At 60.2% G+C, this 23,688-nt stretch overlaps 1 protein-coding gene across 2 annotated transcripts in view; it reads right to left on the bottom strand.

Annotated features, from left to right (window-relative positions):
• The window catches only part of MYH14 (myosin heavy chain 14), a 92,462-nt gene that overhangs the window by 53,182 nt on the left and 15,592 nt on the right, over nucleotides 1-23,688 (bottom strand). For both annotated transcript variants that reach the window (XM_058280676.2, XM_058280677.2), the window contains 11 exons: nucleotides 22,242-22,334; nucleotides 21,903-21,966; nucleotides 21,168-21,266; nucleotides 20,159-20,299; nucleotides 12,895-12,990; nucleotides 9,303-9,421; nucleotides 8,201-8,353; nucleotides 7,544-7,717; nucleotides 7,080-7,253; nucleotides 5,661-5,775; nucleotides 2,133-2,320 (listed from right to left, as the gene is read on the bottom strand). In XM_058280676.2, the coding sequence (XP_058136659.1) occupies nucleotides 2,133-2,320; nucleotides 5,661-5,775; nucleotides 7,080-7,253; nucleotides 7,544-7,717; nucleotides 8,201-8,353; nucleotides 9,303-9,421; nucleotides 12,895-12,990; nucleotides 20,159-20,299; nucleotides 21,168-21,266; nucleotides 21,903-21,966; nucleotides 22,242-22,334 (1,416 nt within the window). The remainder of the gene's footprint in view (nucleotides 1-2,132; nucleotides 2,321-5,660; nucleotides 5,776-7,079; nucleotides 7,254-7,543; nucleotides 7,718-8,200; nucleotides 8,354-9,302; nucleotides 9,422-12,894; nucleotides 12,991-20,158; nucleotides 20,300-21,167; nucleotides 21,267-21,902; nucleotides 21,967-22,241; nucleotides 22,335-23,688) is intronic.

Raw genomic sequence — 23,688 nt, 5'->3', positions numbered from 1 at the left:
AAGTGTGTTGGGAAATTAAAGCCTGGGGATCACCATTCTGGGCCTTTTTCAAGGACTCTGTATGAATATGTATCTTAGATTTATGCATCCAACCATCCAATATTTATTAAACAACTACCGCATGCCAGTCACTCTTCTAGGTGCTGGGACTCATCAGTGAATCAAAGAGATAAAAGGCCCTTCAGGTTGTCTGTGTTCTGGCAAAAGGGGGTTTCCGTTCGCCTGTGACGACCCACAGCCGTCCGTTCCTTGGTAATGACACCTGCCTCCAGGGGAGCCTCCCACCCCCTCTGCAATCAGCCCACGGATGGCAGCAGTGACCTCACCCCTGGCTCCAGGCCTGGTCCCGTGACCCAGGCTGGGCCAGTCACAGGGCCGGGCTCAGGGGCGGGCACGAAACCCACCCTGGGCAATGGGAGCCAGCCCTGGGACTTCCGCCAGAGCCGCGGGGCCAGAGGCTGGCTCTCGCCACTGGATGCGGACTGGCAGGATGAAGGCTCAAGCCGTTGGTGGCCGCAGTGCCACCAAAAAGAGTCTTCAACGCGCAGGCAAGAAGTCAAGCAGTGGAAAAACAGATCCCTGGGACCAACATGTGAGCATGACCCAACCATGGCCTTCTCAGTGAAGTAAGTCTACACATTCCTGCGTTTGCTTAAACCATTTTAGTTGAGTCTTTCACTTGGGATAAGAGGACCAAGGAAATGGTTGGAAATTAGAACGCATAGTATGGTCTCAAAATAGCCTATCTCCTTCCCTCCCTCCCTTCCCCCTACCCTTTGACAAAACATTGAGGAGGCTTGAGTGGGGGAAGTACTCAGTAAGGTCAGAAGATCGTTCACACACAAAAGGGGGCTAAGGAAACAAACGTGTAGTGGATAACAAGAACCAGGTTTCTCAAGATGGAAAAGAGAGTCACAAATATATAAAGAGGAAAAAGTTACAATGAACCCTTTGATATTGGAATGGAACTGAACGTATCAGCATGAACTCATGGTTTTCAGTATATAAAGGTAATAATAGAAATATGGGTGTGAATGTGTGTATACATATATGGCTACGTGTGTACAAACAGATCTGTATATATCTTTGCTGTATCACATCTGTCTGTGTGTCCCCCAGCTCTGCACTGGGAATTCCTGGGAGTGACATCCCAAGCCCACTGAGCGCACCTAGCACCAGGTCTTGGACTCTAAGCACCGTTCTCCACAAAAAAGAATCAAGGCTCCTTGGAGATATGGGTATCTATGTTCACCATATTTTATCAAATGTAAGCCACCATCAATCGTAAAACACACTGTTATTTTACATACTACTGAGAAAGAAAAAACTGTCTATTAAACTCTGACAGGCCACTAATGGTAAGTCACGTTCCACTTTGGAAATGCTGAAATGTATGGGGGGGGGCACCTGGTATCTTAGATTTGATAAAATATGATATTTCCAAACACCAGAAAGGAGACACTTAGACCCACCCAATAATCACAGCTCCTGCTTTCTGAGGGCATTCTAAGGAATTCTAAGCTCTAGGCTTAACCTAAGCTTGTGGTCTCATTTTCCACTCACGATGACCCTTTTTTGTACAGCCCGCTCTGGTCTCCCCAAGAAGAAAATCTTAACGGGAACTATGAGGCCAGGCACGGTCTCCCTCCACCTCCACAGGACTCCCAGTCCCAGGGCTCTGCTTTCCAGCCCTTGGACCTTCCACTCTGAAATACCACTGGGCCTTTACACGAGCTGTTCTCTGCTTGGAATACCTTTTACCCTTCATTGCTCAGTGGTCGCCTCCTCCAGGGAGTCTTCTCTGACTTCACTGACCAGATCAAACCCCATATAAGACTTACTACCACCCTTGCAAATTTAACTGGACTTTTACTTTGGGAGGTTATTTGAATGTCTGTCTTCCCAATTAGACTGTGAGCTCCTTGAGAAGAGCGGCTGGCTGTGCTTTCCTCCCTAATGTATCCTAGGACCGGACAGCCAGCAGATGCTCAATAAATGCACGTGGAATGAACGGGTGAATATTTCCACAGGGCCCTGAGCCTGGGGAGGTCTGGGGCTGGAAGCCGACACTCAGCGAGCCCAGGGGCTGGGCCCCTGCCCACTGCTCCCTGCCCGCACGCTGAATCACTCACCCTCTTCTCGTGGTTGGGGACGATGCAGCGGACGAAGCTGGGGTTGGTGTTGCTAAGCGTGGCCATGAGACGGCTCAGGGACTCCTTGTAGAGCTGCCCCACTGTGCGGAACATGCCCCGGCGGGGGCGGCCACCCGGCGGGCCGTCCCCAAGGCTGCTCACCTGCTCTAGCCCCACGATGCCCTCCACTGCGGGGGGAGGAAACAGACAGAGGGAAAGAGGAGTCAGGAGTCAGTCTCAGGGGGCTGGACTGGCCGAAGGTCAAGGGTCTTGTCATTCATAGGGTCATGCTCTTTACATATGAAACCCCTCACGCCTTCTGGAAAGGTCAGTTTTATCAGCCCCTTTGGACTGACAATCAAACTGAGGGTCCTGAAAGTGGAGGAACATGCCCAAGGTCACACAGATTAGAAACTGAAGATTCAGGATTTGAGCCCAGCCAGTGGAATCCGCCTCCCCAACTTTTCCTCAAGGATATAATTTCTGTTTTCCTACAAATAAATGATGAGGATGACAACAGCAGGTGCTGAACTAGCACTAATTCCATGCCAGGTACTTTACATCGATGGGCTCACTGGATGCCCTCTCTGACCCTGTGACTCATTCCCACTTTACAGGTGAGGAAACTGAGGCACAGAGAGGGGAAGCAGTGATGACCCCACAGCACAGCCGCATTTATGAAGCTGAAACAGTCCACATTTTAAAAATCATCATCTAGCCTTGCTTTCATGGGCGGTGTTTGAAATACGGCAGCCTGCCTCCACATTAACCAGGCTCTCCAGAACCGCTGGAATTCCTGGCCCCTGGTGTCACCTCTTTTCTCTCTCGCCCTTGGTGGCACCACTTCAGCCAGTGAAAACACCCACTCCTTCCTTCTGCCTCCATGTCAGATCCTCTCTGTTGGCCTTGCCAGGTTTCCCAGAGTCCCGTGGGTGGACAGTCTGCTGCCCTGCCACCCCCACTCCACCCGCGGGCGTGGGGTCAGTGAGGCGATCCGTGCTGCGGGCAGGGGCTCACTCAGGGGCGCTTCCTCCCCTGGTCAACCCTCCCTAGACCGCACAGCATGATACAGCACAGGGAAGAGCTGGGGCTCCGGGACCCAGCGTCCTGGGTTCAAATCCTGCCTCTGTGACCTCAGGCAAGTTACTCAACCTCTCTGGGCCTCAGTTTCCTCATTTGCATAAGAGGCATAATACGGCTAAGTCCTGCCTCGCTGGGTTGTTCTGAGAGTTCTGTGTGACAATAATCGTAAAAGAGCTTCACAGAGCACATGGCACATGGGAAATGCTCGAGAAACACCAGCGGAGACTAGTTGTTTGCACTTTACGTGAGGTTTACTGGGAAGGAAGGGCTCCGGGGCCACGAAGAGTCTGGAAGCTGCTGAGGGAGCCGACGAGGAGGGAGAGGAGAGGCGTGAGACCTCCGTATAGGGAGGAGAGGGGACAGACGTTCAAAACCAGGCCCCCCGTCCGGCGGGCCCCCCGTCCTGCTACCTCACCCATCGACGCACAGACACCCACCCCCGGCTGGAGCAAGGGCGGCGCCGCGCCTCTCCGCAGATCCCAAGGGCGACGGTGGGAAGCAGCCAAGGAAAGAGAACTGCTGGAAGCCCCCGTGTTCTGGGGGCCGAGGGCAGAGGGAGGCAGGTGGCAGAGAGGGAGGAGGGCAGGCGTGGAGGGGGCAGCAGGAGCAGGGAGGAGGGGGCGAGGGTGGCAGGAAGAAAGAAAGAGGAGAGGGTGGTTAGTCGACAGCACAGAGCAAAGCAAGAGGACCAACCTGACACTGGCCATGACCTTGAAAGCCAGGGCCATGACCTTGGTATCCACCCATTGTCTGACATCAAGGTCAGCTGAAAGGACAAATGTCCCCTGTGAGAATCTGATGCGGGGGGGCGGGGGGACTCTCTCTCCCCAGAGGCCGGGTCTACACCTGTTTTATTAAGTGTCCCTTTTTGTCCTGGCTACCAGGAAGCTCAAGGACTAATTCGATGCTCCCAGCCAGCTCACTGCTTTTGCCTCTCTGAGGGCAGTTTATCTCATTTGCCTCCTGCCCTGGGCTGGACCCTGAACTCCAGGCTTAGGGAAGCTGTGGCGAAGACTGATGGGCAAATGGCTGCAATTCCTCACCCCTCCCTGTTCTTACACCCTTTGCCTGTGGCCGCTGCTCCTTGAACGTGGACCAGCCTTGTGACTTGTGCTGCCTAAGAGAACTGTGGAGGGTGTAATCCTGCACCGGTTTGGGCTCACCAGGTCTGACAACCTCCACTTTCTTTCAGTGACATATGGGGCAGGACACTTGAGGAGCCGCTGGGCATGAGGAAGTCCACGGGTGGGGCACAGACTTTAAAGAGGAGGAGGTAGTTATGAGTCTGGAGAAGATGCTGCTCATAGAGGAATCTGGTTGTTCATGGACAGCAAACATTGCTTTTCAATCCCTCTCGTGTAAACCACCTGAGGCGTTAGAACCAGACTTCCTTTCTAAAGCAAACAAAATCAAGGTTCCCCCATTCTCCTTTGCTCTGTGAGCTCATTTTGGGAACCACTCATCTTGCTTATCTCACTCTCTTCTCTAACGATATCAGCTGATGCACCTACAACTTTGCTTCTTATTGAAATGAAAAATGAAACCAAACGACAAGTAAAATCTAGTTTTCTGGAACCAGAAAAAGTCAAGATGCTGGTATTTCTAACTTGATAAAACTACCTTTAGACCTCCTCCGAGGGTGGGAGCAGCAGACAGGGCTGGGAGGGGTCCAGGTCCTTCCGCGAAGGTGAGTGGCTGTTCTGCCCTTGTCTCCTAGGAGCGTCAGGCCAAGAGGACATGGCAAGACGGGCACGGGCCTTGTTGGAGCGGGACAGTCTCCAAATGCTCTCTCAGCCTGCTGTCCCTTTTCCCTTGGAGGGCACTTTTTGAGAGAGCAAAGCCTAAAAGTTTACTATTCTGTAAAACACCACCTTTCTGAATTCTCGTTATTGTTTTTCAGTTGAATCTCTTAATTTTGGGGAAAGGATGCATCTCTGACAGACCTGGTGCAGTTAATGTCTGTTGCTAAGGTTTCCACAACACATGCAGTAAAAAGAAGGTCCTTGCACTTTCTATCTGGTTGTGGCAGCCAGGACTGAATGGGGGAATACAGGGAAAGCAAATTTTGCAAGGGAAAGGGAACCATATGCCATCTACTGATAACAAGCTTACCCTTCTTTTATAGTATTCGTATGCTTATTTCTTTTTCCTGTCTAATTGCATAGGCTAGTATTGCTATAAAAGTATTGAGAGTGGACCTCCTTTTCCTGTTTCTGACTAAAGGGAGTGTTTTATTGTTGAGTGTCATGCTACCTTGAGATATATTTGCACGTAAAAACGAAGAACCCACTCATCTGAAACATTCCTCGTGAGCATGTCTGGCCTACCTGGGAGAGCCCTGGGTCTGAGCAGAGGGCTCAGGCTCAGGACTTGGCCGCTGAAGCCAAGATGCTCACAGTTCGGTTTGGGGGAAGGGACACGGAACCCCGGGACACTGGCCCTCACCATCTTTCCAGATCTCTGCGGTCAGCCGGTCTGTGCTCTGGTGAAGCAGGGCCGCGACGTTGTCATTCAGAGGGTCCATGTTCTTCATCAGCCACTCGTTGGCCTTGTAGTCCACCTGCATGCAGTGAGGAAGATGGAGCGTCCGGGCTCAGCAGGCGCCCGTGCCTGGAGGAGCCGCCCGGCTCTGGGGCTCACGGAGGATGGAGAGCGCTGGCGCCACCTTGTGCCCGTGCCCTGAACGGCACGTCCCACCAGCACGGCCCCTCTCCCTCTTCTTCCCATTGCGGACCCCGGCCCACCCCTGGACCTCAGCTGCCACCTCTTTCTGCCTCATTCGTTCTGCTGCAGGCACAATGGGCTCCTCGCTGTGCCTCAAGCTCTGACCCACAGCTCCTGCCGCCCGCGATTCCCTCCCAGCGGGTCTGCGCAGGCTGGCCCCTTCAGAGGGCGGAGGGCTCGCTCGGAGGCCCCACAGAGGCACAGCCCTGACCACGTACTGGCCTGCACGTGCTCCCCCCCAGCCAGGGCTCCCTGAGGGCAGGGCCCAGTGCCGCGCCACCTCCCACCGCAGAGCAGGGCGCGCCGGTCTTAGGAAGCGTTTGGGAAGGGACCTGAGTGCGAGGCATGGGCCGTACGGGCTCCCGCCTCCCACCTCTGGGCTGCTCCCCTGGCTCTTCCCGCCTCCCCGACCTTGCCCAGCCTCCCCTCACTCATCAGTCAGTCCAGGCGCTGGCAGGCAGTGGCCCACGGGCCAAGCCTCGCCGGCCGCCTCTTTTGGAAGCAGTGGGGCTAGAAAGCAGGCCGGCCCTCCCTGACGCCCTCGCTCCCGACCGCTCTGCAGGTGCTCTCGCACAATGGCAGGAAGGAGCATGGCAGAGACCGCCTGGCCCACAGCTGGAAATAATTACCGTGTCGTCTTCTACAGAAAAAGTTTGTCGACCCCCGATTTAGACTTCAGGTCCGGGAAAGTCTCCCTGGCAGCCCCCTGGGCTCTGGCACTGTCTTCAGCGGCCCCACTAGGGCGCCTATGAGCCGTATACCCTAATGATACGTATGTCCCCTCCCAGATGAGGAACTTCATGAGAGCAGAAACCATGTTTGACCTGCATCTTCCCCAGCACAGGGCTGGGCACACAAGAGGCCTTTTTTGCCCATTTGCTGAATGAGTAAATAAAATGTACCTATCTCCTCCTAATGAACTCCTACCCACCTGTCAAAACCCGTGGTCAATATCCCCTCCTTGAGGAAGCCCTTTCTGACTTTGTCAGATAGATTCCTTGCTCTTCTCGAGCTCTCTTGGCTCGGCCCTGTCCGTGTGTTTCCCAGGGGACACCAAGGGTCCCTGGTTTTCCTCTGCAGCCAAGCAGAGGCTCCGGGCCCCCACTCCGGCCCACACGCCCAGGCTGGCCCCGGCCCTACCTTGCCCGCATAGTGCAGGACGCTGAAGTCGGCCTGGTCCCGCAGGTGCCGTGGCCGCTGGAACTTGGGGTGGCCGCCCTGCTCCTGGGCCACCTTCTCCACGAAGGACTTGTCGGTGGCCTTGGGGAACCAGCACTCCTCGTCCAGCAGGGCCAGGAGGCCGGGGGGGTTGGCCTGAGCACCGACAGGAGGGAGGTAAGCCAGAGCCCAGTGCGGGGCGCCCAGGCGGCTGCGACGTTGTCAACACCAGGTGGAACACGAGGACGGCGCAGGAGCCGCAGCGAGGCCCCGGTGGACGCCCGGGCTCGACCCCGCCCGCGGCGGCCCTGCCCACGCCTGGCCGCCCACGACTGGGCGCTTCCGAGGCCAGCGCCCGGGCTCCCCGGTTACCTGCCGGTGAGAGCTGAGGCCCGGGGCTGCGGGGCGGGGAGCGCGTGGGAGCCGGGGTCCTGGGGGGGGCTCACCGGCCGCTCGATGAGGTCGATGCAAGGCTGCAGGTCGAGGCCGAAGTCCAGGAAGGTCCAGGGGATGCCCTCGCGCTGGTACTCCTCCTGCTCCAGCACGAACATGGTGTGGTTGAAGAGCTGCTGCAGCTTCTCGTTGGTGTAGTTGATGCAGAGCTGCTCGAAGGAGTTCAGCTGCGGGCGAAGGGCGTGTGAGGGGGACGGGGGCCCAGGGAGGGGACGGGGGGGACAGGGACCCAGGGAGGGGACAGGGACCCAGAGGGAGGGGGACGGGGGCCCAGAGAGGGGACGGGGGCCCAGGCAGGGGGACAGAGACCCAGAGGGAGGGGGACGGGGGCCCAGGGAGGGAACGGGGGGACAGGGACCCAGGGAGGGGACAGGGACCCAGGGAGGGGACAGGGACCCAGAGGGAGGGGGACGGGGGCCCAGGGAGGGGACGGGGGGACAGGGACCCAGGGAGGGGATAGGGACCCAGAGGGAGGGGGACGGGGGCCCAGGGAGGGGACGGGGGCCCAGGGAGGGGACAGGGACCCAGAGGGAGGGGGACAGAGACCCAGAGGGAGGGGGACGGAGACCCAGAAGGGGGTGGGAGACCAGGGCGCTGGGGTCCGGAAGCCCCAGAAGCAGGCGGGGCGCGGCCCTGACGCGGGCGCCGACCTGGAAGATCTCGAAGCCGGCGATGTCCAGGATGCCGAGGAAGGAGGCGCCCTGGCGGGGGCTGCGGTCCAGGGCGCGGTTGAGGCGCAGCACCAGCCAGCGGAAGAGGCGCTCGTAGGTGGCCTTGGCCAGGGCCTCCAGCGCGAAGTCCGCCTGCGGGCGGGCCACAGTGAGGCGGGGGCTCGCCCAGCCGCAGCCGGGAGCGGGGCCGGCCGCGGGCAGCAGGGATGGGCGGGGGCGGGCCAGCTTCCACCGCGCGGCTGAGAGCGGGGCCTCCGGAGTCTGGGCGCAGAGCCTGGCGCTGCCACTTTGAGGCTGTATGGCCTCAGCCATGGATGCAAACCTCTCTGTTTCTTTTTTCTTTTTTTCTTTTCTTGTCTTTTTTGTTCCTCGGTTTCTTCACCCCCAATCCTGGCCTTCATCTCCCCACTGAGTCTCACTGTCAGGGGCCAGGCCGAGGTCCCCACTCAAAGGCCAGATTCCGGAAACCTCCCTGGCATATGTCCACTTCTCTCCACTCCCTCTGCCCTGGTCTGAGCTGCCGCCACCGGCACACATCACCTTGCCTCTGCCCTTGCTCCCTGGCCTCATTCTCCACACAGCAGCTGATGCTTTTTTCAAAAAATAAAAAACAAATGGTATCAAGTCACTCCCTGACTTAAACCCTCACTGGTCTCCCACTGCACTGGGAATAAAAATCACCTCCTTTCCATGGCTGCTAAGACCTTGTGGGATGTGGCCCCTGCCAAGCTCTCTGCCTGCCTCCAGCCTTGCTGACTTGCTTAGCGTTTCCCGCTTGCCAGGCCTGCCCCAGCCCTGGGGCGTCGACGCTGCTGCTGCACCCTCTGCAGTCACCTCAACCTCACTGGCACCTTCTCAGCCTTTAGGTCTCAGTGCAAATGGCGCTTCCTCAGAGGTGACCCCCAGACCCTCCCTTGGGGAAGGCGCCGCTGCCTCTCCCTCTGGGCTCACCTGGGCAGGAGCCGTGGTCCGGCTCCAGCAGGGAGGACAGAGGCCGTGGCGGCACGAGCCCTCAGCCCCGTGGGTGCGTGCGAGGACAAGCGCGAAGCGGGTCTGGGGCTGCCGGCCCTCCCGGCCCTACCTGCTCCTTGGTCTGGGCCTTCTGCACGTAGTCTCGGCCGACCCTGATGCGGGGCGTGAGCAGCGCCCGGGAGAAGTCCGTCACGCCCAGGCCCAGGAGGCGGCAGAGCTTCTGCGCAGCTGCGGGCAGGAGGCACGGAGACCCCATCAGCAGGGGGAGGGCGCGGTGGAGCGGGGGGAAGGGGGCAGCCCTCCCAGGAGGATGACAGTTCCCGGGAGCGGCTGCCCCGGCCGCTCCTGCCTAGAAACCAGAGTCGGCAGAAGGAACCCGGGATGTGCTCAGGGGCCGCCCGTCGCGGTGTTGCTGACGATGGAGCAAGGCAGGGAATAACCTGAGTGCCCAGTAAATGGGGACCGTGAGCCAAAGTGGGCTCCATCCACTAGAAGAGGGGCGGCTCCGAGGGGCTCAGCGCACAGCAGGAGCTGAGGCACGTTTCCCCTCAGATCGAGGAGAGAGCCACACACACACACCGAAGGCCGGTTAGCGACACGCAGGCCAAGCCGTAGCAGTGTCTGCAACCTTGGAATGCAGCAGGAAAAAAAGATGCATGGACAGATGTGTGATGAAGCAACTGTAGTAAAAGGTGGGGAAACCTAGGGGGTGGGTCTCTGGGTATTTACTGTAAAAATCTTTCAACTATTCTGGAAGTCTGAAAACTTTATAATAAAGTGTTGGGAGTGGAGTTATTGCAAGAAGAGTTCCCTGAGATGACCAAACACACAAAAGGCAGTATTTTAAAAAGCCAATTGCCTTTTTGTATTGTAGAGAAGCAGAAACTGAAGAATAAAATAAAAATTTAAAAGACACCATTTACAATTACAACAAAAGTGAAAAGTCTAAGGGGGACCTAGGAGACTGGGGGAAAAAAACTTTGGTAAATATAAACAAAACAGAAGCAGATGTGGCTCCAGCAGTTGAGCTCCTGCCTACCATACGGGAGGTCCCGGGTTTGGTGCCTGGTACCTCCTACAGAAGCTGAGCAAGACAGTGAGCTGACACGACAGGCTAGCGTGGCAAGCTGACACGACAGGATGATGCAAAGAAGTGACACAAGAAGGAAAACATGAGAGGCATAACCAACAGGGAGTGGCGGTGGTTCAAGCAATTGGGCACCTCCCTTCCACATGGGAGGTCCCAGGCTTGGTTCCAGTGCCTCCAAAAAGAAGATGAGCACACAATGTACAGACACAGAGAACAGACAGTGAGGGTGGGGGAAAATAAATAAAATAAATCTTTAAAATATATATACAGCCAAAGACAATCATATATTTCCAAATAAACCCTTCCAATTTTTATGTTTGAAAAATTTTATAATAAAACATTGAGGAGCAATTGTGTTGGGAAATACTTAATTAAATGGAACAGAGTGTAATACACTAAAAGGAAAACACTCAGATTACAAAACATGATGCGATCAAAGTCCCATTTTTATAGAAAACAAATTTGCATAGAAAAATGCCAGGACACCAAAATGCTAAAATGCTAAAAGAGGTTTTGGCAGAAGATTGGGGGGGGAGGGGTAAACTGTACAAGTGTGTGGGTTTCTTTTTCCTACAATGGATTAAAACAATAATGATACGTTTCCCAGCATCTATTACCTCCATAATGGGAAAAGAGTTATTACAAACAGTCAGCTCCAGCAGAAAAGGAAAAAATCTGGAGGAAATAGACCAAAAGGTCAGGCGTGGTGATTTCTGGGTGGTGAGGACAGGAGGACTTCGATTTCTCCTTTCTGTAAAACTGCACGTTTCTGGGGAAGTACTTAAGAAGCAAAAGCCCGGCGCGCCCCGTGCAGGGGAGCAGAGCACGGCCACCACAGGGACGGCGCTTCTACGGCACTGAGCCTGCCGTGCCCGCCGGCATCTGGGAAGCCCCGGGCTGCAAACGCCACGTTAGCACACGCACGGGCGCTCGGGGCCTCTAAGAGGCCAAGCAGGCCGGCAGCGCCAGCCGCGGCACGGACACCGTGGAGCAGCGCTCGCTGAACAGGGAAGGCCCGTGCGGCCCCCACGTCCACTCCTAGGCAAACCCAGGAACAGGAAGCGCAGGCTCCAGCCCAGCGCCCAGTGCAGCTTTGGTCACAACAGCCGAAGGCAGAGGCCACCCGATGCCCAGGGACGGGTGGAAGCACAGACAGATGGCTCCTTCCGCCCGCGGACAGTTCTCAGGCCATAAGGTGGAACCAAGCGCTGACGTGCCTGCAACGTGGGAGAGGCTCGGAGCGCGCTGACCGAGAATCCAGACACGAGATACACGTGCGGGATCCACTGCGCGAGGTGGCCGGGGCAGGCAAACTCAAGAGACAGGAGCTCAGGGGCTCGGGGACAGGGGAGGCGGAACGGGGAGTTTTCTCTTAACGGGTGCAGAGCTTGTTTGGGGTGATGAGAAGTTCTGGCAACGGGCAGTGGAGATGGCAGCACGTTGCCGTGAGTGTAAAAAAACACCAACTGCCGAGGAGGGCCTTAAAAATGGTTAGAGGACACATTTTATATTATGGATATACCACGGTCCAACTTTAAAACTCAGAAACAGGGAAACGGACTTGGCCCAGTGGTTAGGGCATCTGTCTACCACATGGGAGGTCCGCGGTTCAAGCCCTGGGCCTCCTTGACCCGTGTGGAGCTGGCCATGCGCAGTGCTGATGCGCGCAAGGAGTGCCGTGCCACACAGGGGTGTCCCCCGCGTAGGGGAGCCCCACGCACAAGGAGTGCACCCATAAGGAGAGCCGCCCAGCGCGAAGGAGGGAGCAGCCTGCCAAGGGATGGCGCTGCCCACACTTCCCGTGCCGCTGACGACAACAGAAGCGGACAAAGAAACAAGACGCAGCAAAGAGACACAGAAAACAGACAACCGGGGAGGGGAATTGAATAAATAAAAATAAATCTTTAAAAAAACAAAAAAAAAACAACTAAGAAACGAAGCAACTCCGGCAGAGCTCTGGTTAGTTGGCTCCAGCGCTGTCAGGGCGGGCGGCAGGTTCCAAAGCCCTTTCTAAGTCCCAAGCCCAATTTTGCAAAATGAACGAATGAATGAACGGGCACGGCACACCTGACCCGCAGGCAGGCAGAGCCCCAAACGGGACGGGACGCCTCCAGAGACAGCCCTGGCTGCCGCCCGCGTGTGTCCCGGTCCACTTGTGGGAATGAGCCCGTGATCTATCACGAGGACGGGGGGCCTCTGCCGGCCCCGACGGGGCGCCGCCTGCTCCCCCTCCTGCGCTCTACGCAGATGCGGACCGCGGCCAGGCCAGGCGCCGCGGGGTGCCCCGTGACTGTCTCTGGAGAGCACGATTAGGGGCAATTTCCCCTCCTTTATACTTTACCGGCTTGTAAGATCTTTTCCCTGCATCCGGCCTGTGTTATTTTTATACTAAGGAAAAAGCATTGCAGCTCTTTCCATTTTGATGTTTTTTTAAAAAAGGAACACTGCCTGTATTTCTGTTTTTATAAAAAATCCTTTTTTTGGACAGGTAGAAATTATGCATCTGTGCAGCAAAGCTGGGGGAGACACGGCTCGTTCCTCAGTCCCCCCCGGGGCGCCAGCGGGAGGCGCCCGCGTGATAACCGCTCAGCAGAGGGGGCGCGGGGCGCACCTGTGTTGTCGGGCATGGTGGCCTGGTCCGTGTTCCGCTCCTTCCTCAGGGCGACGTTGCCGAACTGGAGGACGGCGGAGACGGTGCGCAGCATGGCTGGGGGCGGAGAGCCGGGTCAGCGGGGCGTCGCACTCGCGGCGGGGCGGGTCAGCCCCCGCACACGGGGCGCGCGCCCAGCCCCCCAGGACATGGCCCGGGCTCCTAACACCTGTCGCTGCCGGCTCCTACCCCCCCCCGACCGTGAGCCCCGCTGGCGCCAGACGCGGGGAGGTGGCAGCGTGTGGGGACAGGAGGAGGATGCGGGAACTCCACTTTCTACTCAGTTTTTCGGCAAACCCAAAATTGCTCTACAAAATAAAGTCTATTTTTTTTTTAATCGCCTAGTAGGGGACCCGAAGTAAAACCGTGGGCTGTGTAAATTATCATGCAATTACAGTGACTTCTCGTTGGTTGTGAGGAAGCACCACGCCCGGGCAAGGGGTTAGTAATGGGGCTTTAGGGAAATCTGTATTTTCTGCATGAATTTTCTGTAAACCTACAAATGCTTTTATCATTAAAAAAAAATTAGAATCCTGATTCATAACCTTAGCTAGCCCCTTAATCAAATGTCCTAAATCAGATGATACCAGCACCCCTCAGCTTAGAAATCCATCTGCAACGCCGGGCGGGCCTTAAGATAGCTCGGGTTTACCTAGTACCCGAGGCTTAGTTCCCTCGCCGCCCAGCGCCTGCGCGTCTCCTTTACGAGGCAGTGCGTGGGGGTCACACAGCACTGAGCAAAGGGACGAGCACGGCTGGAGCTGGCTGGGGAGGTTTCTAAGGTACTGGCTGGAAACCGCCAGGTGCCGACTGGTGTGTGCGGCTGCCCGGCGTAGTGCCGGGAGGAGGAAACGGAGAGCACCTGAGGTCTACACAGGGCCCGGAAGGCACGGGCAAGCAGGCGGTGCTGTCCCCGGGAGGGCAGTGAGGACCCGGCTAGGGCCAGGCGGTGCCCGAGAGGGGCCCCGAGGCAACGTGGGGTACGTTACCACGCAGGGCGGTGGGGGCCCGGGACGCAGGCACCTGCTGGGCCACAAGCCGCCCCCCGCGGGGCTCTCCAACGTCCACCTGACACCTGTGTCGGTGGGAAAGCTGGCCAGCGATGACCCGAGACGAGTCCTAGACCATCGCGACAAACGGACGGCGCGCGTTCTGTGCCTGGTCACATACAGGAAAGTGTCCGGAGAGCAGCGCTCGCAATCCGGGGACGCCTGTCCCAGGGCTGGTCAGCACGTGGGCGGGGCTGGGCACCATGTCAGAGCCACACCTGGCGCTGGAGCGGGTGACGCACCCATGCCAGCCTGCGCGTGAGCCTGTGGTCCTTGCGGCGATTCTACGCCTCAGCGTGAGCAGCTGGCAACCCCACTGCCTGCTCGTTCTAGAACAGCCTTCGCTGTGCGTGGACCGAGCTGTGTACTGGTTTATCTCCACTTCCTCTGGGCCAGAGCCTGTGCCAAACCCTCTACAAAAGTGAGTTCATTTATTGTTCCTGACGACTCAATCGGGCAGGTCCTCCCTTAACCCCCATTTTCCAGACGGGGAAACTGAGGCACATGTAGGTAAGCAACTTGCTAGTGAGCGGTAGTACCAGGATTCAACCTGGGGCCATCCGGCTGCAGAGTCAGGCCCTCTTAACGGTCGGGCTCTCCCGTCCCCGCGCTCTCTGCAGCGTGACTTTTAAATGTAAACGGGTACGTACAGCACGTGTATGCAGAGCGCACGGCCGGCGCGCTCAGCTCAGTGAAGTTCCACGAGGCCAACGCTTCTGCGGAGCCAGCCCTGCCAAAGCTCCCCCTGGCCACGCGAGAATTCCACGCACGCAAGGCTGAGCGGAGGAAGCCGGGCGCAGCAGTGCCCGTACCGCGAGTCCACTCGGGCAAAATCCAAGGACAGGCAAGGCCACGAAGCCAATTAAAGGCTACCTCCGGGGGCGGCGGGGCTGACGGGCAAGAGCGGGGCCCCAGCGCCAGCGGGAGGGGTGTGCATTGCGAAAGCTCCCCGAGTGGGGGTTAGGATCTGCGCACACGACTGGGCGCAGGCAGAGCTTCAGTCACTTTAAAAACAAAAGGGGGGGCGTGCGGGGTGCGGCCTCACTGAGATACGCTGCCAAAAGAGCGTAACCTGAATCTAATCACAGGAACACATAGCCACGGTGAGACCAAACAACAGCTCTGCAATCTTCAAGTGTCGAGGTCACAAGTGATTAAAAAAAAAGACCGAAGAGCCATTCCAGACCAAAGGAAACTAAACAGACCGGGTAACTAACGCGCGCTTCTGCACTGTGAAATGCACACACGTGGACAGTTAAATTGCATTTTTTCCTTATAAAGGACATTACTGGGACAACTGGCAGCGAGGCCTGTGGACTGGCCGCTAGCGCTGCACCAGGGTGACTTCCTGCGCTGCAGCTGTGCTGTGCCTGCGTGATGGGATGTTCTCGGGAAACGCACTGCTGGACTCAGGGCTGCGCCCAGCGGAGTAAAAGCCCCTAAGGTGTCCCGCCCTCATCCCGAGCCGGGAATGTCACTACGGTGGTGAAAGGGACTCTTCAGGTGGGGCTAAGGGCCTGGGAGATCCGGGGGCCCAGGGTGACCACAAGCGTCCTTGGAAGAGGCAGAGGGCAAGCAGGGCAGCGCGCCTGGGGGTGGAGGAGGGCTCCGAGCTCCCGGGGGCGGGCGGTGGGGGCTGCGACGGGCAGGGACCGGCTGCTCCTGGCACCCCGGCAGGAGCCAGCCCAGCGAGCCCGACCGTGGCCTCCGGACGTCCTGAGCTGGAGAGAACACTCGGTGCCGCTGTCACTGCCGAGCTCGCGGCCCCTGGGACGGAGGCTTCCAGAGGCACACGAGGGGCGAAGAGGCATCAGGTTTGCCCTTGGTCCCAAATGGTTCCCAACAATTAGACAGATGGACAGATTTAAGGCCAAAGCAAGCGGAGTGAGGGCGAGCACGGGAGACCTGGGAGAAACGCACTGAGCAAACTTTGGTACGTTTTTTGCAACTTTTCGGCAAATCTGAAATTACTCAAAGTAAAAAGGTAAAAACAAACAAAACAAACCAACCCTGAAAACAGGAAAGTGGGGGCACAGGGCCTGATGGTTCAAGGACACCTGCTCCAAGAGACACCGGAGAACCTGCCCGCCCGGGGCCGGACGCGTTAACTCAGACCCTTCCTTCTTGGTGAATTCCAAGCCCTTTGCAGTGCAGGGCTTAGTTTGAAAAATGGGCAGGCAGAGAGATGATAGAAAAGCGGCAAACGTTAAAACTGGCGGATGTGGGCATCTGGGAGGATAGGGCTATGCTGGAATTCTCTGCATGGCGTTTGCATTACTTTTGTAACTATCCTGCAAGTTTGAAAATAATTCCAAATAAAGTTAAAAAAACAAAACCAAACAGACCAAGGCCACTCAAAACCAGATTTACCGCGCCACAACCGACTCTACAGGCTGTGTGAGCGCACGTAAGGCTCAGCCGCTTCTCAGAACTTCCTAACCAAGAAGAGAGCCGCACAAACCCCCGCGGCTCCATCCCCAGCGTCAAAACCCATTGCTGGACTTGCTCTCCTTCCCCCTCTTTCTTAAGTTTTTGCCAGAACAATTTAAAGCAATTTCTGGGCAAGATGTTATTTTATCCCCAAAAGTCACAGAACACGCACCTCCGGAGAGAAATAAGGCAGCAGGGGTTCTAGACAAGCAGAATGCCACGTCACCCTAACGACAACCCCGGCGGCGACCCCTTAGCATCAACCGAGACCCCGGGCTGCGACCGGGTCGCCCGGGGGCCTCTAGGCGTCCTCTTACGGCTGGCGGCAGAGCCTGACGTCGCGGGGACTGGCAGCTGCCTCCCGCTGCTGACTTCAGACCAGCTGAGCGGGCCGCCCCGGCCTGCGGAGGCGCACACAGGCGCGCGGCTGGCGGCCAGCCTCACCGGGGACGCACCTGCCCGCTTCCCAGGCCGCCTGCTCCGTCTCCAGCGGCTGTGTGAGGTGACAGGGACCAGAGGCTCTGCCTGGTGGGCCCAGACGCACAGCACTGCCCGCGAGCGACAAGGGCACGTCCACCTGTCTCCCCAGGAACGGGGGGTGCGCTGGTTTGGTTCGAGCACTGCGTGGCCGCCTCCTCCCCAGTGGGCGGTGAGTCCTGGGCAGGACACCCCACCCCCGAGCCTCTGTCTGCTCTTTTATCGAAGGAGAGCCTGTGAAAAGGGTCGCACTACTGTTACGTGAAACCCAAATGAAAACTAAAACTCCATCCGCCGACCGCACCAGTAAAAGCAAAAAAGCCTAAATACACAGTGCTGGTGTGGCTGTGGGGAAGTGGGCACTCCGCACACAAGGTTAAACTAGAGTCACAGGAGTGGGGGGTAGAGGGGAAGCGCAAGAGGCCACAGGAGGATGAGCTCGTGACGGGGACCCAGGGGTTCACTGCACTCTACTCTCCATCTGCTTGCATGTTTGAAATTTTCTATCATAAAAAGCTGAAAATTGGGCAAAAAAAAAAAGGGAATGAGCACTGACACCTGCTGCAACGTGGACGAGCCTTGCAGACACGGCGCTGTGTGTGAGGAGCACGGGCTGAATGATCCATTTAGATGAACTGCCCGAAAAGGCAGGTCTCTAGGGACAGACGCGAGGCTGGTGGCTGCCAGGGCCCTGGGGAGGGCGGGGAGTCGCCCGAGGGGCCGGGGCTGCTTTGGGGGCTAAGAACGAGCTGAAAGGGGTGAGGGTGACGGGTGTGCAACTGCGGAATAGTGAAAGCCACTGAACGTGCCCTCGGGCTGGGGGAGGCGTATGGCACATGAATCAAATCTCAATGGAGCTGCTGAAACATTTTTTTTTAAAATAACTGTTTTATACCCCAAAATTGCACATGCCCACGGAAGAAAGTGCAGCCTGCCCAGGAATGGCGCGGCCCACACGGAGAGCTGATGCAGCAAGATGACACAACAAGAAGAAACAGAGATTCCCGTGCCACTGACAACAACAGAAGCGGACAAAGAAGGCGCAGCAAATAGACAAAGAGAACAGACAACAGGGGTGGGGAGGAAGGGGAGAGAAATAAATCTTTAAAAAAAAAAACAGAGCAGACACGACAGAAGGATCGCTCGCCAAGGGACAGGTGATGACAAGAGAGAGCGCCCAAACAGTGGAATGTCGGCCGCGGGAAGGCCAAGGCCCATCCCACAGGCTGGAGGTGGCTGAATTGCGCCCCCCACCAAAGCCGGGCTCAAGTCCCCCCTGGGCGCTTGCGGCGGGAGCCCGGCGGCAAGGAGGACCCATGCCAGGCGCTCAGCAGGTAAGGCACAGACTCGTGAGTGAGCGGCTCCTTGGAGGAGCCTCGCTCCAGGGGCCCCGTGAACAGCGGTGGCCTGCCACCCCCTGGTGGGAGTCCCCACGAGGACAGGAAACCCCGAGGTGGACGCTGAGCGGGAGAAGCTGGAGAGTGTGCACCACGGGACAGGTGAGTGCGGGATGCTGTCCCCAGAGTGCGACAGGCTTTGCAGAGAGCACCGCCCGGTCAACGCCCTGGGGCTCGGCCTCCAGCCTCCAAAATCGCAAGCCAAGGAACCTCCTGCCTGGGCCACCCAGCGCGGGCTACTCCTCACAGCAGCCCCGCAGACCAAGGCGCAGCCTGGACGGAGCCGTCGTCAGGGCAGACGGCAGGGTGGACGAGGCGAGGGGCGTGACCGAGACTTTCAGAGCCCTGTGCCCGCCCTGGCCCGTCAAGCCGCTGGGTCTGGTGGTCCAGGGCATGGCCAGGGCGCTGGGCATCCACCGGGCCAGGCCACTGCCCGGGCACCCCTGGACCTGCCTGGAACTCTCTGCACATCTTGCCCACGGGCATGGCCGAGCGCTGCCCTGGGGCAGAGAAAGCCCCTTCAGCAGCAGTAAGACCGAAGTGGACTGTCTTCCAGGCGCCCTGATATCTCTGGACGTTGACAGGGTACACTGAGCGGGAAACTGGGGGTCAGGGGCTGGCAGGGGGCTTGTTTTTTGCAGTGTGACCAGCGGCTACGTTTGGATTCAGTTAGTATGTGGTGATGATGTGTCACCGTTTACACTTCTTAAAGGTGAAAAACAGAGCGAACGTGCACGCCGCGGCCCTGCAGGGCGGCCCCCCGGGAGGGTCCCGGGGCTGGGGTGGGCCGGGGCCCAGGGCGGCTGCAGTGGGGACGGGAACGCGGGAGCGGCCGGGCTCCCTGCGCCGGGTGCCAGCGGGCGCCCGCTGGCCTGCCCCGCCCGGCTCACGCTGGAGCCCGGGGCACCTCCTGGGCCTCCTGTAGCGCCAGGGACGGGAGAGCCAGGCCCGCCGGGCCCACCCCCACCGGAAACACCCACAGGCCTCTAAGGATTGGGCAAAAGAACCCCCGCTGATCCAGAATGTCCATCTGGACTCGCTGAGGGGGGAGCTCTTGTCAAGGTGAACCACCGGGCAGAAAACGGGGGCAAAATGTGGTCGGCCCAAGCTGTGCGCAGCCCGCTGCCTGGACCCCCAGCCCCCAGCCCCTCTCCCTGCCTCCCTGCCCCAAGTCCCTTCCACTCCACTCTGCCCCCCAGGAGTCCTGCTCCTCCCAGAGCTGCCCCACACACACCCTGGCTCCCCAGTGCCGCCGGAGGCACGTCTCCCGTGCCACGAGACCAGGCCTTGCTCCAGAGCCCCGGCTGCGGGGCTCGAGCTGCCCCGGACCGGCTGCTCCTCCCCTCTGGGCCCCCGCCACGCCAGGCCCCCAGGCTCCACGCCATCTTCACCCAGCCCCAGAGCCGACCTGCCCGTGCCCTGGCCCAGGCCCTCGGGCTCCGAGCACCCCCGGGAGGACGCCGCGGCCCCTCAGGCCGGCTCGTGAGGCCCCACCACCGCTGCAGCACCCTCTCCCCACTCCCCTCCGCAGCCCACTGAACCCACCCAGGACGGTCGCCTCCCCTAACACACTGTGCCTTTCCTGCCCCTGGGCCGCTGCCCGGCACGCTCTTCCGCCCCACCCATTCCGTGCACCCCTCCTGACCACCCCAACTTAAAACTGTACCCTCGGGCACGTCACTCCAATTTAATGAGGAAACCAACGAGCCGTGCCCCCTGCCTCCCGTCCTGCCTTGTTTCTCCCCACGGCGCTCGCTGTCGGTGCCAGGCTCAAGGGGGCAGCCTCTGTCAGGACACGGCAGCCCTCAAACATGCTTGAGCAAACTGCCTAGGAAGGAAAGGCCACACCAGGCCCCAGCCCGGCTCACTCACAGGTGATCTCCTCGTGGGTGAATCCCAGCACCCGCAGGGACTCCAGCGTCTCCTGGAAGAGCTCCCGCTCCTGGCCGGGAGACGCCGCCGGCCCGTTGGTCAGGAAGCGGTACTGGGAGCAAGGCTCCAGGAGGAGGTCGGCTGCGGGGGGCAGAGGGCGGGCACAAAGTCAAGGTCAGTTTGTGGAGCGAGACGTGGGTCCTGGTGTTTCTGATAGAGACCTCAGCCCGGCCACTCGCCCACCGTGGGCCTCAGCCTCCTCTGCCGGGCGGCCAAGAGCCAGTGGGGCAGGTGGGCGCAACGTGGCTGCCCAGCGTCTGCCAGCCTTTCTCCCTCCTCGCCCGGTGCTCACATCGTGGAACTGCCCAGAGCAGGAGGAGCCCCAGCGGGCAGGAGCAGAGGGGCCGCGGGCCAATGGCCAGGGGTCTGAGGAGACACTGAGAGTGGGGCCTGAAGGAGGGGGCCACGGGGCATCAGGGGCACAGGCAGCACGAGGGCCAGGATGACAGGAGCCGAGTCGGGGGAGCGAGAGGGCTGCAGGGCCGTGACGGCCACTGACTGTGAGAGTCAGAGGGTGGAGGGCGTGCCGGTGGCAGAGACAGGAGCGGCCGGGCAGGGGCCGGAGGAGGGGCAGGCAGAGGACAGGGCAGAGAGGCAGCAGGAGCCGCGAGGCGACACGAACCCGGAGGCGGCTGGAGGGAGCAGAGGCGCCCTGGAGCTTCAGGAGTGAGCGAAAGCGGGCACCGCAGGGAAAGTGGCAGCCACGAGGCAGCGCGGCCAGCGGGAGCGAGACCGAGAGGCAGCTGGGCCGCAGGGCAGGAGGGTCTGCTGTGCAGCGGAGGCCGGGGGCGTGGGACTCTGTTTGGCAAAAACCATGAGATGGCAGAAGCCAGGGGGTGTGAGGAGCCGCGCGGCAGCGAGAGCGAGGCGGGCGTCACGGGGTGCGTGGCGGGCATTAGGCCGCGCTCGTCCTCCCCCGGGGGACCCCTGCGAGCGGGCGGCCACTGACCCTTGAGCTGCTCCCCGGCGCCCCCGAGCAGCTGGTAGAAGATGTGGAAGCTGCACTCGTCCGTGGCCTGCCGGATGGCCCGCGACTTCTCCAGCAGGTCTGGGCGGGCAGAGTCAAGGGGCCTGGCCAGGAGGGGCCCGCCCGGGCCCTGGACGGAGCCACTTGACTCACACGAGTCTGCAGAGTCCACCAGACCCCTCCAGTGTAGGGTCTAGGATGCGCTCCGTTGGACGGTGGAGGGAAACAGGCAGAGAGCAGCCGCACAGCCCCCAGGCAGCAGGGCTGGGGCGCCAGCCGGGGTTTCTTTAAGGTCCCCAGGTTTGTGCACTGCCTGGGGGAAAAGCCAGCTGGGGACCTGCAGGGCCTCAGAAGGGGCTTAGGGGGCCCCGGCGGCGTCGGGCACTCGGGCCTGGGCTCCCGCCTTTAGGAACCAGTAAGGGGCTCGCGGCCCCTCAGCTGCTCAACAACGGGCTCGTTCTGGGCCCTGCCCTCCCCGGGGTCAGGATCCAGAACATACCGGGCACGGTGAGCCCCCGGGGCAGCCCCCACCCAGCCTCTGCCTTTGGGAGGAGCGACCCCCCAGCTCAGGCTCCCACCCCCACCGCCCCAGGGGGACGGGGCCTACAGGGCCTCCTCAGGGCCCCGGACGCGCTGGGTGCAGCGTCAGCTTGGTGGGGACCCGTGTCCACAGGGCGGGGCTCCCGCGCCTGCCCCCGGCGCCCCCCAGGAGGATACAGGTCTCGATGTTGGCGCCCACGATGTACCCCGCCACGTCGAAGTTGATGCGGATGAACTTGCCCTGGGAGGGGGCGCAGGGGCTTGGGCCGAGGGTCCTCGTCCTTTCTCAGCTGAAGGAGCCCCCCCCAACCAGAGCCAGGGGCCTCTCGACTTTCCTCCCCCACCTGAAGCCCCCCAATCACGGCCCCCAGGAGGGGATCCCCGCGAATCCACGACCCGTCCCTCAACTTCCACCTTAGGTCCCCCCCCAGCCCTCCTCCCTCAGGCCCGGGGTCCAGCCCAGGCCCCCAGTGAACCCACACATCTCGCCCGCGGTCCCCCCCGTGCCCCACTCACGAAGCGCGAGGAGTTGTCGTTCTTCACCGTCTTGGCGTTCCCGAAGGCCTCCAGCACCGGGTTGGCTTGAAGCAGCTGCCGCTCCAGCTCACCCTGCGGGACGGGCCTCGGTGGGACCCTGGCGGGGGCAGCCGGGACAAGGCCGCGCCGCTTCCCCAGACCCCGCCAAGCCCCGCATCTGCTGTCGGGGCGCAGGGCGACGCCTCCACACAGCGCGGGGCGGAAACCAGACCAGACCGAGGGGCGGAGGGCTCAGGCCCCTGGGCGCCCCACGGCAGGTCCCGGGTTCGGTTCCCGGCGCCTCCTGAGACGAGGACGAGCAGACACGGCGCAGACGGGAGCGCAAGACAACGGGGAGAAGCAAACAAACACAGGAAATCCTAACCAAGGACAACAAAAGCCCCAGCGCACAGTGGACGGACCCACAGGAGAGCGAGGCTCCTGTTCCCCGCCCTCCCCCCGCCCCCCTCCCCGGCCGCCAAGCACAGTGCACGGCCCCTCCCCCAGTGGGGGCCTGCGAGGAGGTGCCAGCCTGCCCCAGGGTCCCCCCAGGAGGGCTGAGCAGGGGGCAGCGGTCACTCGACCTGATTCCCTGCTCCGGGGCAGGCGTCACCTCTTGACATCGGGGATTTGTGGCGAGGGGACGAAGTCACCCTCCACGCCCCGGCCTCCCGCCGTCTGCCCTGGGCAGGGTCCAGGCGCTGCGGTTCCCGCCCCGGCCACGCCCCTGCTTCCCGGGCCCCGGCATCAGCATTGCCTGCGTGGGTTCCCTCGGCCCATGTGGGGGGCCGGGTCGGGGTGCCCGTGGCCTGCCCAGCGGCTCTGCTGCATGAGCGCACAGACGGACGCCAAGTGGGAAATGGTGTCTTTCCCGGCCGCGCTGTCGGCCCCTCGGCTCAGTGACAGATATTAAGTGAGCTGCCGTGAGGTGCCGTGCCCCACGTGTGAGGCTTCAGAGGGCAGCAGATGAAGGGCGACTGGACCCCGCTTCGAGGGGCTTGTACTCTGGTAGGGGGTGCAGAGGGCCGGGTCCTGTCCTCCTGCATCTCAGCCGCTGCCAGCGCTGGGCAGCCAGAGGGCACCACGGGAGCCAGGGTCTGGGCCAGGACCCCCACCTGTCTGTCACGGGTGCTTCTGGCTTCGTGATAACGGAGCACTTGCTCCATGGGAACCCCACGCAGCGCCTGGGACGCAGGGCCCCATTCGTTTGCTCGCTCGCTCCAGCCCACGGGTCACTCGGCGCCAGACCCTGCCCCCGACTCTGGGCCCGGCAGTGGACAAGGCAGGTGATCACTGTCCTCGCGACGCAGAGCTCAAGGGGGCAGACGGACATGACAGGCCACGCCAGGACAGCGCGGTGCCAGGTGGGCGGGGGGAGAAGGCCAACGCGGGAGGTGGCGGCGGCCGGCTGGCGGGGGACCCGAGAGCGCGGTCCTGGGGGCCCCAC

The sequence above is a fragment of the Dasypus novemcinctus genome, chromosome 18 (genome assembly GCF_030445035.2).
Source record: "Dasypus novemcinctus isolate mDasNov1 chromosome 18, mDasNov1.1.hap2, whole genome shotgun sequence".
NCBI classification, from domain to species: Eukaryota; Metazoa; Chordata; class Mammalia; order Cingulata; family Dasypodidae; genus Dasypus; species Dasypus novemcinctus.
The sequence above is the reverse complement of the archived record's forward strand: the minus strand, read 5'-3'. Positions and strand labels throughout refer to the sequence as shown.